The sequence below is a fragment of the Melanotaenia boesemani genome, chromosome 23, assembly GCF_017639745.1.
Source record: "Melanotaenia boesemani isolate fMelBoe1 chromosome 23, fMelBoe1.pri, whole genome shotgun sequence".
NCBI lineage: Eukaryota > Metazoa > Chordata > Actinopteri > Atheriniformes > Melanotaeniidae > Melanotaenia > Melanotaenia boesemani.
The window spans coordinates 4,102,790-4,119,051 of NC_055704.1; the positions used below are offsets into that span (position 1 = coordinate 4,102,790).

Sequence of the window (16,262 nt, forward strand, 5' to 3'; positions counted from 1 at the left end):
CACCACCCTCTCATATGAAGCACTTGAAAAATGATTTATCCAACAGTCATCTCAGTCCTGATTGTGAAGAGTCGAGGAAGACTCTTTCATCTTTTAAAAACACATGCCATCCAACAGGACTGGAGAGGCTGAGGCAGCAGGAGGTGCCATCTGTCTCCTGACAGGCTGACAGGAAACCCCTGCAACCCACTGAACCCACCCAACCGTCATCAGCATCAACGCTGAATAATTCATTCAAAGGCTTTATTTATCCTGGGTGGAAATAAAACTACCGCAGCAGTTTCCTGCCTCACAGTACAGACCATTTACCATTCACATCCACAACTAGACAGCAGTAAAAATACCAGAAGTGGTCCCGGCTATTTAAAGAACACAGAACATGGATGAACCAGCTGTCTGACATTTACAGAGACAACATGAACATGGAGGTTGATAACACAGAGCAACTATGCATTATTTCCTGCTACACAGTGAGAGGTTTCTCTTCCTCAGAAGGCTTCATGTGAGTATTTTTGTGTTTAAAGCCAGTTAAAGTCTGAATGTCTGCTGTTAAAACAGGAAGCACTGAACCAATCCTCTGAGATGGCTGTGAAGCTGACACAGCTTCTCTGCATCTCCTGACTACTCTTCTCCCAAGCGACAGCATCCCAGTTGCTATGCATGATGCTGAGCTGAGCTGTGCTCTGATTGGACGGGTGCTGGCTTGCTTCTGGGAAGCTCAGAGGAAATCGCAAGACAGAAAAACAAGTAAAGGGTAATCTGTCAGATGTTTGTTGGTGTATACAATGAATGAGGTGGAAAATTAATTTCTTGTGGGGACCAGGTGTTTGAGGCAGAGAGTTGTGGTTCTCTGTTTATTCTGCATCATGATTAAATACTGAGAAATGGTGGCAACAAAACCACTGAGACACAACCAGAGCTGTGAAGGACATTTAATAGCCGAGTTAATGATGAGGGACGAGTTATAAAACAACCAAAAACCCAGACACAAACACACAGTGCTGCTAAAGCAACATGACAAACGTTCAGATCTGTCATCATAAAGTTTCTGGTCATTAACCCTTAAAACTCTCCAGCCGAGGTCTCTCTCTTCTATCATCACCAGTGTCTTCGGAGCGATAGTGTGTAGCTCTGTGGGAAGTTTTCCAGATATTTCTATCCTGTCCAGGAAGTTTACAATCCAGCCACTAAATGTAGTTTTATTCAGAGACTATCTGGTAAATCCACAATGATCCATAATAACAGCATTATTTATCACATTTCATCATAAAAAGATCATTATCACTACTATGTTGCTAAGAGACCTCTATTTAGACCTGGACATGATGATGAAGCCACTTCCTGTCAAACTTTCCACCAATCAGAGAGCTTAGATTGACGGTAACGTCTAATCAGGAGCAGCCAAAGATCAACCAGTGAGCAGAAAGTTCTATGTGTGTGTGAAAAGAAGAAAAATAATGCTCCTCTATGGCTGGAATAAAGCCAAGAAGACGTTTCTGATGCACGGTGGCGCCACAAAGCAGCTGAGCTGGAGTTGGTTTAGTGAGGATAGCAGGTAAATAGTAGCAGGAATAACTGGAAATGAGGAAAAAGTGGAAACATGGAAATAGTTTCTGTTGTGTGTTTGTTTCAATGCCAATATTTTTTCTCCTGAAAGCCAAGACTTGATAGAATGATTCAGATGACAAAAGGCTTGAAAAAAAAAGAAAAAGAAAAGGCTTTCCCTTTGAACTGCAGATTATTTCAGCCTGGATCTTCTGCATGTCCACCAAGGTCAAATAAGATAATTACGTGTGAAACCTTTCAGTGGAGCTTCAGGGCTGCAGCTCCAACCACAGATCAAGTCTGATTCAGCTGTATGAACTCAAAATCGGCTCACATTTCACTTTCATATCAGCTTCTAATGTTTCTACTGTGACCTTAAATATAAACAAACAGCTCCTAATATACATATATATATATATATATATACCGTTCAAAAGTTTGGGGTCACTTTGCCATGGGATTCATTAGGGAAGTGACCTCAAACTTTTGAACGGTAGTGTAGATATAGATATATATATATATATATATATATATATATATATATATATATATTACTGTCTGCATAAATACAAAACAAGGAGAAATACAACTTGTCATATCAAATCACATGTGATGATTTGATATTCACTCTGTAGTCGAAGCACAACGGCAACTTTTTTACCATCATCCCCCCACAGCACATGGTATGACTGGTCCATGTAGTTCCTGGCAATAAACAGCTTCAGGGACTGATACTCCGCTCCAGCCACTGTTGGCCACAACTCCTCAGTAAGACAAGTAGCCATTGGTTGTCCTAAAAGTCACTAGAAGTCGTAAGTAGCTAAATCAGCCCAGTACATATAGTTGTAATGGATGCTGCCATAAAGAGGGATGTAGTGGGAATGGCAGAAATTTATTAAAAAAAAAAAAAAAAAAAAAATCTAAAAATGTTTAGAACCTTAAAAAATTAATAAAATGAAATACATAATAAATAAAATAAAATTATAATTCTGTCAATATTTTCTTTATTTTTAGTTCAGTTTTTTAAGGGTAATTCGTTTTTTTAATTAGGAGTCTGGAACATGTCACAACACTTTCCTAATCACACTCTTCATTAATAGACTTTACTCTGACAGTAAAGGTGGAATTATGCCAGGCGTGTGTGCGGCAAATGAGTTAGAAAAAAATTCAACCCCCCTCACAGTTGTCATGAAGGTAAACTTGACCTATTAATCCTAAAATGGGTTTTTGTACCAGGCTTTAAACATGTTTATTTCTGCTGTGAAGTTGGTCTTTTTAACATGGGAGTCTGTGGGGATTGACTCTGTTTTGTGGGCCAGCCCCTAGTGGATAAGGAGGGAACTGCAATTATTTGCACTTCCGCATAGGCTTCACATTTTACAGGCGGAGGTTGCCACTTGTTGAGGACCAAGCCTTCAGTTATAACTACTACAAGAAAAAAAAATTCACTCGCACTGTCTCACATTTTAGTCACAAAATGCGACTATTTGGTCGCAGTCTGGAGCCCTGATATATAAGCAGCATAACTCTGACCTCTGAGTCCAGCAAAAAAGCTCCTAACTCAAGGGATGAACCAGAGTTGTGTCGATAGATTAGCAACTTAGCAAAGTACTGGTTTAAACTGGATATTTAGGCTCTTTGTCAGAAAGACGCATCATTTGATCCCATTTCTTTAGTTTCATCTGTAAAACCAGCAAAGATCAGACAGTATGACAGACAGAAAACAGGATTTTAGCAGCAAAAGGTGATTCCCAAACAGCTGGTAGCTGGAAACTTGGTGTATCTCAGCATGGAGGCAGAAACAGGACACGTGGGGGACTAAAGAGTCCGGACTAAAAACTATCTACAGATGAACAGGATCTGAAATCCAAAAGATCTGAACCAGGACCTGAGAGATGCATCTGGACCTTCAGTTAATCCATCTACTGTTGGCCTAAGCCTCATCAGAAATGGTCTCCATGGAAATGTGGCTAAATATTTTAAGTTATCTTACCATTACAATGAGTAAGTGATTCAGAGGTTTCAGTATTTGAGTAAGTCTGCCTTAAAACTGTCCCACTTACCAAACTTAACTGAATTTGGATTAACTTAATTCAGTCACCTGCTAAAAATGTAAATCATTCATCCAGGTTGGTTGAACTCTTTGGCTTTTTACAGTGCAGGAATTCAGCAGGTGCTGCTAATCAAATGCACCTGATTAACTGAACATCCGTTTTCATGGCTGCACTTTGTTTCCTGCGTTCTTGTTTATCTTGTCTTACTGAATCATTTGCTTTAGTCTCATTTAACGTGAGCATCAGGCTCATTTCCTACATGCTGTCAGTCACTAGTAAAACACTTTGGGAACTGGATTAATACAACTTGAAAGCTTTTTGCCAACAGGTAAATTAAAGTAAATTGAAGCTGTCATATTCTGAAGGTTTACTCTGACCTATATTCAGTCTTAAAGCCTCACACAGGAAACGCAGCAATGGCCAGTCTGTTAAGATGCAGACGGGATGCTGGCATTTTCTGCAGCAGGTTCAAATAACAGTCTGAAGTAGAGATAGTCTATCTGTTTTTCCTTAAAGACAGATGGAAATATATCCTGTTATTTAAAGCTGAAATAAACTGTGAGTACTAGAATGTTACACATCTCAGAGCAGAATAAAAACCAGATTTATGAATCCAAGATGGAAAAGACTATGTATACTGACTAAAAAGGGGAGGTACATTCACAGTACTGTGGTTATTAACATTCCCAGTTTTATGTGCATCCTGGTTGGTAAATTTGGCTTTTAATAGAGCATTTCTTCAGATAATGCGCAGGATTTCAGTGGAACATGTAATCCTTCTCTTTGACAAATACCAGGTTCACACATCACATTATTGAGGCTGGTAGTAAGGATTTGAATGTGAAGTGATGAGAATTAATCAACCACAGACACAATAAATATGTTATTGCAAAGAAATGACCTAATCACAATTCATGAGAGTTATTTTGGTTATTATACTGAGCAACGCTGATATTCTGGACTGCATTCTGGAAATATTGTTTGAATTACTTCTGGGTGGACGTTAAAAAGGCCATTTAAATCACAGACGTTTTAATCTTGTGAATATATAGTTGCTTGGGATGAACGCTTACCTGGAATCAGCAGCTGCGTCCATATTAAACACGACGATAGAAACATGGTGAGAAATCCTCCTCTTCCTCCTCCGCGGCTCAGAATTCCTCTCTGCATGCCAAACTGAAATAAACCAGTTCTTCGGAGCTGTAATGGTACAAAAACGAAAACCAGTCGGGATTGTGTTTTTGTTCAGCTGGTTAGAGCGTCTGCAGAGAGCAGCTGCTAGAGCTCCGGAGATCCGCTCCTCCACCACCGGGACCGCTCAGGCTCCTTCCCCGCCCCGCAGCGTCTACAGCGCGCAGGAACAGCCGCTCTGTGCGTGTGGCAGAGGCGGCGGCTCCGTGGAGATGCTGAGCTTTTTTCCCATCTGAGACTAAGAAATCTTTGAGATCTGACGCTCAGGTGAAGGTTAATGAGAATGACGATGAGGGAGAGGAAGTGGAGGAGAAAGGGCGTGGTGAGGAAAACAGGAGGCGTGCTATGAATCACCAGGCAAAAATTGAGCTAGCATCTATTAATGAAAATTAAAGGTCCCATATTATACACTTTATTCCCAATCTGAGACCATTCATTAATATCTAAATGAAATATTTCCGCCATGGTATGGACAAATCGACCCTCAGTTTGAGTGCAGCGGCTTCTCTTCACCTCCCTCTTTTTAGCAGCTTCAGAAATGTGCCGTTTATGGTGGGCGGAACCCTGGTGGAGCAGCTCAGCTGTTGGCTCCGCCCATCGCATCGCCCGTCATGAGGTGATTGACAGGTTAATATATTTTCAAGCTATCAGACTAATAAGGCCGAAACGATAAAATAACTGCCAGCTCTTACCTCTCCAGCTGTGTCACGGACAGTTGGTATTGAACCTGGCTTCAGCTTCAAACGGTTGGCGAAGCCTGCTTTCCATGCCCCCATGTTGTGGAAACAGTCCTCTTTGAAATGCTGGCCACAGACATGCAAAACCTTTGGAAGTTTTCCGGGTACATTTCCTCCAAAAATAAAATTAATCCACTCAGTCCTCGTGGGTTCAGTGGATGGAAGTAAAAAAACGTTTTCGTGTTCATTTATGCAGCCACAAACAGAACAGTGCTTCTGTCGCTTAGCCATGTCCGCTAACGAGGGTTGCCGAAGAGGGAAAAACACTGGGCGCTAGGTGATTTTTAGAGGGCGGGCTTTGAGAGCCGGTAGACGGGTCCATCGCTCTGTGGGGAGTGGTTATTGTCCCTTATGACGTCATAACGTACACGCTTTCAAACAAGCTCATTTCAGCGCTTACTTCCCTAGAGGTGGAGCAGGGGGGAGAGAGAGCGCCTGAAAGAGTTTCACACTTACGGGTCTCTTACACATGCGGGGGGACCAGTATGACTGTTCCAAAACCATTAAAAAGTGAATTTTGCATAATATGGGACCTTTAATAATAATGATAATATATATATATATATATATATATATATATATTAGTTATTTAACCCGGGCCGAAAATAACACGAACCATTTCTCTATTTAAAACCCAAAGTGTTTCAGCATAATAAATTATACCCTCTAATGACGAGGCTGAACTTAGCCTCCGATTCGCAGCTTCCGATTCGCTAGTTAAGGGAAATTTTAAGGGACCCTTCAGTCAGAACGCGAGTGACTGTATTTCTCTGTTAACCCTCCGTTTTATTGATACTCAATGCCGTCAAACCTGTCCTAGATTATTCTACACAGCCTACTGAATCTGAAAAACATAGTTTCTGATTTGTGAAAACTTTCTCTGATTTGTGAAAATGCAATAAAGGCAGATTTCACTCATTTTTTTGCCGTTTTTACCCATAATAGCTGGTCCAGATGTTATAATATCACAATGAGTCAGGTCAAACCTGTCCTAGATTATTCTACAGAGCCTACTGAATCTGAAAAACACAGGTGAATCTGATTTAAGAAACCTTTATTGGATCATTTTTACACAAGCTCACGCCTCTCCATGTCATTCCTTATTGCCATCTCCATGGCCTCCATTTCACTAGAAAAAGAAATCATATTTTTTGACAGAGATTTTGGGCTATTTTTTAAAGGACATTTAAATGTTTCACTAACCTCTCATCCAGTGGTCCATGATCAACCTCTGCCACTGCGTCGTTTGTTGTCATGTTCCTTATTTCTTCCAAGGCCTTTACTGTCACCTTTGTTACAGGTATCATATCCCGATTATGCATCCATATTATTGTCAATGTTATTATGCTCATACCTCTACATTTAAAAAGGCACCTATTGACTAACCTCTGGCAACATCACAACAAGGATGTATTTAAGCTTGTCATAGGACAGCATGATGGAGACTTCATCTGAGATTTTTTCACAGTTATGAAGGAAGCCTGTCAGGTACTTAACTATCCTGTCCAGCTGTTGGTCACAAAGTGATTCAAAGTACTCAGTATTATTGAATGATAATCTTATTTTCAATAAAATTGTGATTTATCATGATTCAAAAGGTTAAAGCGAGGCATTTTGACTTGTAGAGTTTCTCTGCTCCTCCAAGCAGCTTCATTCTAAAGAATAGAAGACGGCACTGTGTTACATGTGGAGGAAAGATTATGTCTAAGTCCACCACCTCTGTTAAGGGAAGGTATTTTTTTCAAGAAAACTCTGCAAGTCCAGATGCTTTGCTTCAACCCTCTGAATGAGAATGACCTGGATGACTGAGAATCTGCATCGGCATGATTTATTATGATACAAACAACAAACAAACAAGCAAAAAAAAACTGCTCATTTCCCAAAATATATTTTGTCACTTGTAGGTATGAGCCAGCTGCTGTGACATATCACCTGAGTACTTTGAATCACTTTGTGGCGTTCCACAAACTGGGTACAGACCAAAAATGGCATTTCTAGGATGGCCTACAAGAATGCCAGCACCCCGGGAGTGGAGACTGAAAAATCACTGAGAAAAATATCCCCAAAAAGTTGCGTCCAACGTCCCATGTTGGGCACATAGGTATGGTCAGGGTAAGCATCAACACTTAATCTCCGGTCTAAAATTCTGAAATTTAGGTTGTTGCAGATGGAGAATATATCAGCAAGTGTGTTTGCATAATAATAATATCAATATTCTCATATATTGCTCTATACAAATAATTTTACTGATCTTTTGTTGTAGGACAAGGCAGCAGAGGCTGCTGCTGAACGTTCAGAAAAAAATGAAGCGCTTGTCAAGTTCATTGTGGAACAAAAGGGTGCAGAAGATACACTGCAGGTACGCCTTTTTCTTTTTGTTCATCACATAACGCTTAATCATTATGTCATCACTATGACCATGCCACCTCCAGCAAGCAAACAGTACGGTTAAGTTTGAGTACATTTATTTTTCAGGCCGTCGTGTCTGGAGAGAAGCAACCCCACTTTGAATTTACACAAAAGTGGGTTCCAATATTGTTTGATGACCAACAGTTGGACAGGATAGTTAAGTACCTGACAGGCTTCTTCATAACTGTGAAAAAATCTCAGATGAAGTCTCCATCATGCTGTCCTATGACAAGCTTAAATACATCCTTGTTGTGATGTTGCCAGAGGTTAGTCAATAGGTGCCTTTTTAAATGTAGAGGTATGAGCATAATAACATTGACAATAATATGGATGCATAATCGGGATATGATACCTGTAACAAAGGTGACAGTAAAGGCCTTGGAAGAAATAAGGAACATGACAACAAACGACGCAGTGGCAGAGGTTGATCATGGACCACTGGATGAGAGGTTAGTGAAACATTTAAATGTCCTTTAAAAAATAGCCCAAAATCTCTGTCAAAAAATATGATTTCTTTTTCGAGTGAAATGGAGGCCATGGAGATGGCAATAAGGAATGACATGGAGAGGCGTGAGCTTGTGTAAAAATGATCCAATAAAGGTTTCTTAAATCAGATTCACCTGTGTTTTTCAGATTCAGTAGGCTCTGTAGAACAATCTAGGACAGGTTTGACCTGACTCAGTGTAATATTGTAACATCTGGACCAGGTATTATGGGTAAAAATGGCAGAAAAATGAGTGAAATCTGCCTTTATTGCATTTTCACAAATCAGAGAAAGGTTTCACAAATCAGAAACTATGTTTTTCAGATTCAGTAGACTGTAGAATAATCTAAGACAGGTTTGACCTGACTCAGTGTGATACTATAACATCTGGACCAGGTATAGTGTGTAAAAACGGCAGAAAAATGATTGAAATCTGCCTTTACTGCATTTTCACAAATCAGAAAAAGGTTTCACAAATCACAAACTATGTTTTTCAGATTCAGTAGGCTCTGTAGAATAATGTAAGACAGGTTTGACCTGACTCAGTGTAATATTATAACATCTGGACCAGGTATTATGGGTAAAAACGGCAGAAAAATGAGTGAAATCTGTCTTTATTGCATTTTCACAAATCAGAGAAAGGTTTCACAAATCACAAACTATGTTTTTCAGATTTAGTAGGCTCTGTAGAATAATGTAAGACAGGTTTGACCTGACTCATTGTGATATTATAACATCTGGACCAGCTATTATGGGTAAAAACGGCAAAAAAATGAGTGAAATATGCCTTTATTGCATTTTCACAAATCAGAGAAAGTTTTCACAAATCAGAAACTATGTTTTTCAGATTCAGTAGGCTCTGTATGAATAATCTAGGACAGGTTTGACGGCATTGAGTATCAATAAAACGGAGGGTTAACAGAGAAATACAGTCACTCGCGTTCTGACTTAAGGGTCCCTTAAAATTTCCCTTAACTAGCGAATCGGAAGCTGCGAATCGGAGGCTAAGTTCAGCCTCGTCCTAAAAATGACCTTAAAGTGTTACAAGTTTGAAAACTTAAACTTTGTCCAATCATTACCATCTTCATCAGTGTGGGAGTGCGTGTTCATCGACTCCTCATGAGTAGATCCTGTGAGTTTCAGCACAATCTGTGGAGAAATGACCGAGTTATGCCCTTTGGTGCACCGCGGGTTTCTCCCCCGCCTTCCTCCACCATCTCCCCACAGCAGAGCGCTGCTATCCCTGCCAGCGTGCGCTCTGTCACCCGCTGATACGCAGTCGCCCAACTCTTGCTCATAACTCCCTAACCGTTTGTCCTACAATTCTGAAACTTTACACACGTTACCCAACGTCCCATGAGTACTTTCTGTGAGTTTCAGCTTGGTTCTTGGAGAAATGAGCGAGTTATGGCCTCTACACTCAGTCTAGTTCACCAGGGCGTTCCTCCGCCGTCTCCCAGCATCAGAGCGCTCCTACCTCGGGTAGAGTGCTCGGGTCTGTCAGACTTCTCTCGCTCATAGCTCGCCAACCAATGGTCAGATAACGCTGTAACTTTTTACATGTCTTCCTCAACATCCACAGAGTGTGTCCTGTCAGTTTGAGCTCGATCAGTCCAGAAATGTCCAAGTTATAACCGCTGTCTTCGAACCTCACCTGACTCCCAATAATAAAGTCCTAGACGTGTACAGTGCGTCTTGTTTATATCATTTAAATCCCCTTAAAAGGGAATGACACGCGGAGTCGAGTTGTGCGGCTTTGCAGCGTGCAAAGTGTATAATTTAGCATTAATAAAAAGCTTAAAACAGTAGCTTTATGAGGATGTAAGTCCCGTTGGGTTTTCACCGTGTTTTCACCGTGTTTCTGCAGAGAAAACGGAGCAGGGAGGGGTGGGGTGGGGATGTTTTTCATAATATAGTAGTAATTACACAGAATAAATAATTATTACTATATTATAATAATTATTAAAATGTATTAGTGTATTTGTTTCACACAAATTAATTATTTTAAACTGTGTCTTTCAGATGTTTACCTGTCCTTTGTGCGAAAGATGTTACATACACATCAGTAAACATCTCAAGACTGGACACCTTGTCCTAAACAAGGACACTGGACGAAAAGTACCAAGATACGGAGCGATCCGATACCGCTATCTGTCCGTAACTGTCGCAAATACGGACAGGATACGGGGAAATCCCCGCCGCATCCCTCACGGATCCGATTTTTAGATCCCTCCGGATCCGGACCACTAAAGATCCAAAAACTCACTCTATGTCTTCGGTTGTTGAGAGCTTTGGCCCTCCGATCCTCTTCCACTTTGTCTTCTGATAACTTAGATTCCCTCCTGATGTTCTCAAAGTATCTGTTGCTCCTACAAACACAAAAAGTGACACATTAATATGTGAAAGATCTTTTCAACAAATTGTCTTTCTTTGGAGAGATAAGCATTATTTTTAGAAGTAACCTTAAACAAGTTTTAGAGTCATAACTTACTTCTGATCAAAGAGGTGTCACATTCCTCTTCATCTGCAATTGTCCACAACATTGAATTTGTGCCACCGGAGTTGTGCTCAGACTTGAATCTGCAGATTACATCATAGAAAACACAACAAACCAACATGAAACATGATAAATACTAAATCTACTCTGAAAATTCGTTAGTGAATATGTAAAATCAAAGTGCCATTATTTTTTTTTATCTGAGTCAATTTAAGATGGACTAAAGCATCATTATTCTGTGATCTTATGAATACGTAACCACTCAAGGTGATGCTGCATAGAAAAATACATGTCTTGTAATCAACTTACAGATTATTAAATGGTCATAGATGTCTTACCTCTCATTTCCTCTGTATTTGTGCCCATCCTCCAGACTCCTGTGGATCCTTTTTACCTCACGCTAAAACAGCCAATATCACAAACAGATAAAATTTAGATCATGTGAGAAAAATATTTTGACAAACTTTTGAAACACCACATTACAGCGGCTTGTACAGCTGTTTTTTGTTTGTGCCTGTGTTTGCAGACATATTTTGACTAAGGCAGTGACTCCATAAAGTTTAACATACAGCCTTACCATTTTTTCCTAAAATAGGGACAATGTGTGGATATTTATCACAGTGGTTCTGAATGTTCAAAGCCTCCAGGTGGTGGTGGATCCCAGGTTGTAACAGTAGTAACAATGTATGAAGATGCACGTTAGATCTGTTTTACTCAAATCTATGAAAACAACAATAAAGGCTTAGTGAATAACTTACAGATGGGTTGTAGGAATCTGCTGCAGAGTTGCTGATGTTACTGCTCCTGCAGCCAATCTGTTCTCCACAGCTTCAGTCAGTTCAACCAGTTTCTCCATCACCTTGCCAACTTTCAGGTGTGCACTGCACAGTGCCCTGAAACATTTACAAGTGTGTTTTCCTACATGTCAGTTTTTGATTGTAAACATTGGAACATCATTGCAGAAATCAAAGCATATGAATCCCATGTTTCTAAGTCACTGAAGGGAACAAGGATTGTTTCTATAGATTTTTTTTTGCATATTAATATACATTTATAATGTAATTATGAATGACTTTAGCAAAGCTAATTTCCATCTTTAGTCCCTTATTGTTTAAACCACTTCAGAAAAACATTTTCTTTGCATGAACATTAATTTCACTCCTGTCAACAAAAGACAAAAAGGACAAGATGGTGTTGATCAAACAATTAAGAGAACTTGGGAAAGCACATCATCCCATGTGGTGTATTGTGGGACGTAGCCGTCATACTTGCATTCTGTACTGTAATAATTCTGTACTACCTGTAAGCTATATATTTATACACACACACTTAGATACATACTGCTCATTGCACAACATACAGAAAACATTTTACCAAGTAACAGTTTTCTCTACCAAGCATAGTTGTACTGAGCTGCTTAAAATAGTGTTTCTGGTGTGAACATATCCAACCACCTCAGGGTGTACAGTCATTCTGGTCTCCTCGCGATCCTCATCATGCTGACAGTTCTAGAAACTTTCTGTAAAAAGAGTAAGAAGATCAATAAATAAATCTACACCTCATTACAGTGGTTAATAATTCTAAAATAAGTTGTTTCTGTGTGGTTGTGGACACATTTTATCTAAGGGAACTTCAGACTGATAACTCACCAGTGAACATGCAATATTTTCCCATATAAGCAACAACAATAACAAGAAGGTTTAGTAAACAGCTTACAGATTGGCTGTAGGAAAATGCTGTGAAGTGTGTGGTTCCACAGGTCCTCTGTTACTGCTACCACCACCAGTTGACCTCCAGTTCTCCAGCGCTTTAGTTACGTCCAGTTTGGCCATCATCTTGTCCATGTCTTGGTGTACACTGCACAGTGCCCTGAAACATGTTCAGATATGTTGTGCAACATTTTAGGTATTGATTGTGAAAATTAGAACAAAATCCTTACAGAAACCAAAGCATGTAAATCCTATTTCTCCACTGACCTGCAGCCTTAGCATGGGATCGGGAACGTTTGTTTCTACTATTGATTTTGAGTTTATTTTTCTTAAAGAGGCACAATGTATATTAATATACATTTATAATGTAAATATCCAGGATTTGAACAAAGCTTAATTCCATCATTAGTCTCTTCTAGTTACAAACGCAGGTCTCAGTCTGTGATCGTGTTAGTTTTTGTTGTTTGGTGTTTTAAAATGAAAATGGCTATCGAAATACTGAGTAAAATCTACATTCTGTGCCATTTTTATCTACATTATAATAAAAAATATGGATGTATTGATGTACAACAAATTAGGCTTTACTACTTTATATAGGGACACCTTTTAAACCAGAGAATTATAATATAAATATCTATTGTGTTACACAGGAAAAAAAACAAACGAAAAAAAAAAAAAAAAAAAAAGTAATTTTGTCCACCCATTATGTTTTTAACTTACTTTAATCCCAATAAGCACTCGATTGTCTGTCAGTGGTTATTGAACAATTAAGAAACAGTTTTAACTGATTCAACCATAAAATAAATATTAAAACACACACACAAAAATGTACAAACGTTTTATATTTAATCCCGTTTAAATGAAACAACCGTTCACTTGTATTCATTTAATGAGGAGCTTACTTGCCAGGACCAAGATGGCGATCACGTGGACGTGTCGCAACAATGGCCAATGGTCGATGAATGCACCCATAAAAGCTAGCGAAACATCTTAGTTTCAAATAAAGTTACTGCAGTTTCACGGACATGGGTATAACAGTAAGTTTGTCTGGGTATCGTATAAGATAGCTGTCAAAAAGACGTATGCATGATTCTAAGATTTGTAGTCGTATTTTTGTGTTAATAAAAGTTTTGTGCACAAATCAAGGCTGTCATATATGTGCGTCTGGTCAATTTTGTGGATTAGGAGTTGTTTTATGTGAGTATGAATCTTAAAGCTGTGAGTGCAAAATCTTGTGAATACAACTCCAATTTCTACGAAGACAAAGTCTCCTATTCTGTGTGGACACGAATTCACGTTTTTGGGTACGAGTAGAAAAGTATTCAGATGACGTCACAAGGGAGGAGTAATCGATCTGCCGATTGTACAAAACACAACAAGCTCCAATTTCAAAGATGGCTGAAGAAATTGCAGCGGGAGGAGCTACCGGCTCAAGTGAAGCATCACAGGTAAGATGTTCAAGCGGTCTTTATTTATATATTAAAGAAAAACATACTATTTTCAATAATATTCTTTGATTTAAAGACGTACTGCTATAGTTTGCCATGTCGGGTAGTGCTAGCATTAGAAGCTGGCTTGTGCTATTAGCATTGATGTAGCGTGGAAACTATAAAATGTTTATTCTTAGACAATGTCGATTGAAATGCGACTTTTATGGATTTATTAATTACGCTATTTAGTCGATCAGTCTGTCCTCGCCAATCCTCTTTTCCATTTACCCCACTCCCTTCGCCCGCCGAAGCTGAGGATAAATCAATCCATGTACCGGTGAATAACCGTATTTATTATATATGTCATGATATGCATATTTATGTAATCTTCTCTGCCATAAACACGATATTGCGGGGGTTGCGGGGGCGTTTGAGTGACGTGACCTGGGACGCCGATGGAGTGAAGAGACTTAATTCCTCCCAGTAGAAAGTTGCAATGGATTTCTTTAACCATCACTATTACTCTGAAGTTGGTTAAGTACCGCGTAAAACCTCATAGGGCAAATATCTGGCATATTTCCTCCCTGAGCATCATCTTTGTCATCTGATCAATCAGCGGAGCACCGTTGCTAGGGACGCCAATGCCCCTAGCAACGGTGCTCCGCTGGTTGAGGAATTAAGTCTTTTCACTCCATCGGCGTCCCAGGTCACGTCACTCAAACGCCCCCGCAACCCCCGCAATATCGTGTTTATGGCAGAGAAGATTACATAAATATGCATATCATGACATATATAATAAATACGGTTATTCACCGGTACATGGATTGATTTATCCTCAGCTTCGGCGGGCGAAGGGAGTGGGGTAAATGGAAAAGAGGATTGGCGAGGACAGACTGATCGACTAAATAGCGTAATTAATAAATCCATAAAAGTCGCATTTCAATCGACATTGTCTAAGAATAAACATTTTATAGTTTCCACGCTACATCAATGCTAATAGCACAAGCCAGCTTCTAATGCTAGCACTACCCGACATGGCAAACTATAGCAGTACGTCTTTAAATCAAAGAATATTATTGAAAATAGTATGTTTTTCTTTAATATATAAATAAAGACCGCTTGAACATCTTACCTGTGATGCTTCACTTGAGCCGGTAGCTCCTCCCGCTGCAATTTCTTCAGCCATCTTTGAAATTGGAGCTTGTTGTGTTTTGTACAATCGGCAGATCGATTACTCCTCCCTTGTGACGTCATCTGAATACTTTTCTACTCGTACCCAAAAACGTGAATTCGTGTCCACACAGAATAGGAGACTTTGTCTTCGTAGAAATTGGAGTTGTATTCACAAGATTTTGCACTCACAGCTTTAAGATTCATACTCACATAAAACAACTCCTAATCCACAAAATTGACCAGACGCACATATATGACAGCCTTGATTTGTGTACAAAACTTTTATTAACACAAAAATACGACTACAAATCTTAGAATCATGCATACGTCTTTTTGACAGCTATCTTATACGATATCTGGGAAGCTAAACTTAAGTAACTCACTATCTATAACAACTTAAACAATTTAAAGGCCTAAAAAAATGAGTATCAACTTACTTCCACATAATGTCCGATGTGACTGAGCGGCAGGCTCTGCTACTAGCTCCAGCTGGGCGCCAAATGTGAGAATTAAAGTATTAATTGTCCGTTGGCATCGACACTTATCTCCGTGTCCTCAGAGTCTGGGTGAAGAAGAGTCGTTTGCTTTGTCCGAAGAATATTTTTACAATTTATTGACGTGAACTGTAATTGAAAACACGACAATAAAGAGAAGCGCAGCGCAAAACTACATTGGCGCTGATCGATGACGTCATACGATGTGAGACAGTTGAGCAGGATCTCACAGGAGAGTGAGCGGCGACCTGCTGTTAGTAGTTGCTCAGAGAAATTTCACATTCATAAAAGGAAAAGGGCTGACAGCAAGCCGAACTTCACAGTTTCTACAAGATCTTTTTCAATACAGCTCCAACCTCAGTGGTCTTGAGAACTCAAAAGCCTTAAAAACTAAGTTTACTTTGGGAAAATTCTTATTTCATTGAGATGACTCTTTCCTCACTTTACTTTAACTGATGGTTAAATGTATAAATGTATATGCATATGCATATGCACACCTGGATTTTTCATATATGTTTATGTATATCTCCTAGATTTAA

General features: G+C 39.4%; 1 protein-coding gene and 2 long non-coding RNA genes across 4 annotated transcripts in view; 1 reads left to right on the forward strand and 2 right to left on the reverse strand.

The window, feature by feature from the left end:
- Nucleotides 1-4,845, reverse strand: part of ptprr (protein tyrosine phosphatase receptor type R) — a 60,478-nt gene extending 55,633 nt beyond the window's left edge. The window contains exon 1 of the mRNA XM_041977335.1: nt 4,673-4,845. Within this exon, the coding sequence (XP_041833269.1) occupies nt 4,673-4,769 (97 nt within the window). The 5' untranslated portion in view covers nt 4,770-4,845. The remainder of the gene's footprint in view (nt 1-4,672) is intronic.
- Nucleotides 685-15,781, forward strand: LOC121634583. The gene is made up of 3 exons (XR_006009262.1): nt 685-695; nt 8,576-8,583; nt 15,700-15,781. It is a non-coding gene; the product is annotated as an uncharacterized LOC121634583 (long non-coding RNA).
- Nucleotides 10,716-11,984, reverse strand: LOC121634582. Of its 2 annotated transcripts, none has more exons than XR_006009260.1 (4): nt 11,676-11,984; nt 11,256-11,317; nt 10,912-11,000; nt 10,716-10,789 (listed from the first exon to the last, which is right to left on the reverse strand). It is a non-coding gene; the product is annotated as an uncharacterized LOC121634582 (long non-coding RNA). The 2 variants fall into 2 exon arrangements; XR_006009261.1 differs by lacking the exon at nt 11,676-11,984 and adding an exon at nt 11,495-11,532.
- Nucleotides 15,782-16,262: the final 481 nt, after the last annotated feature.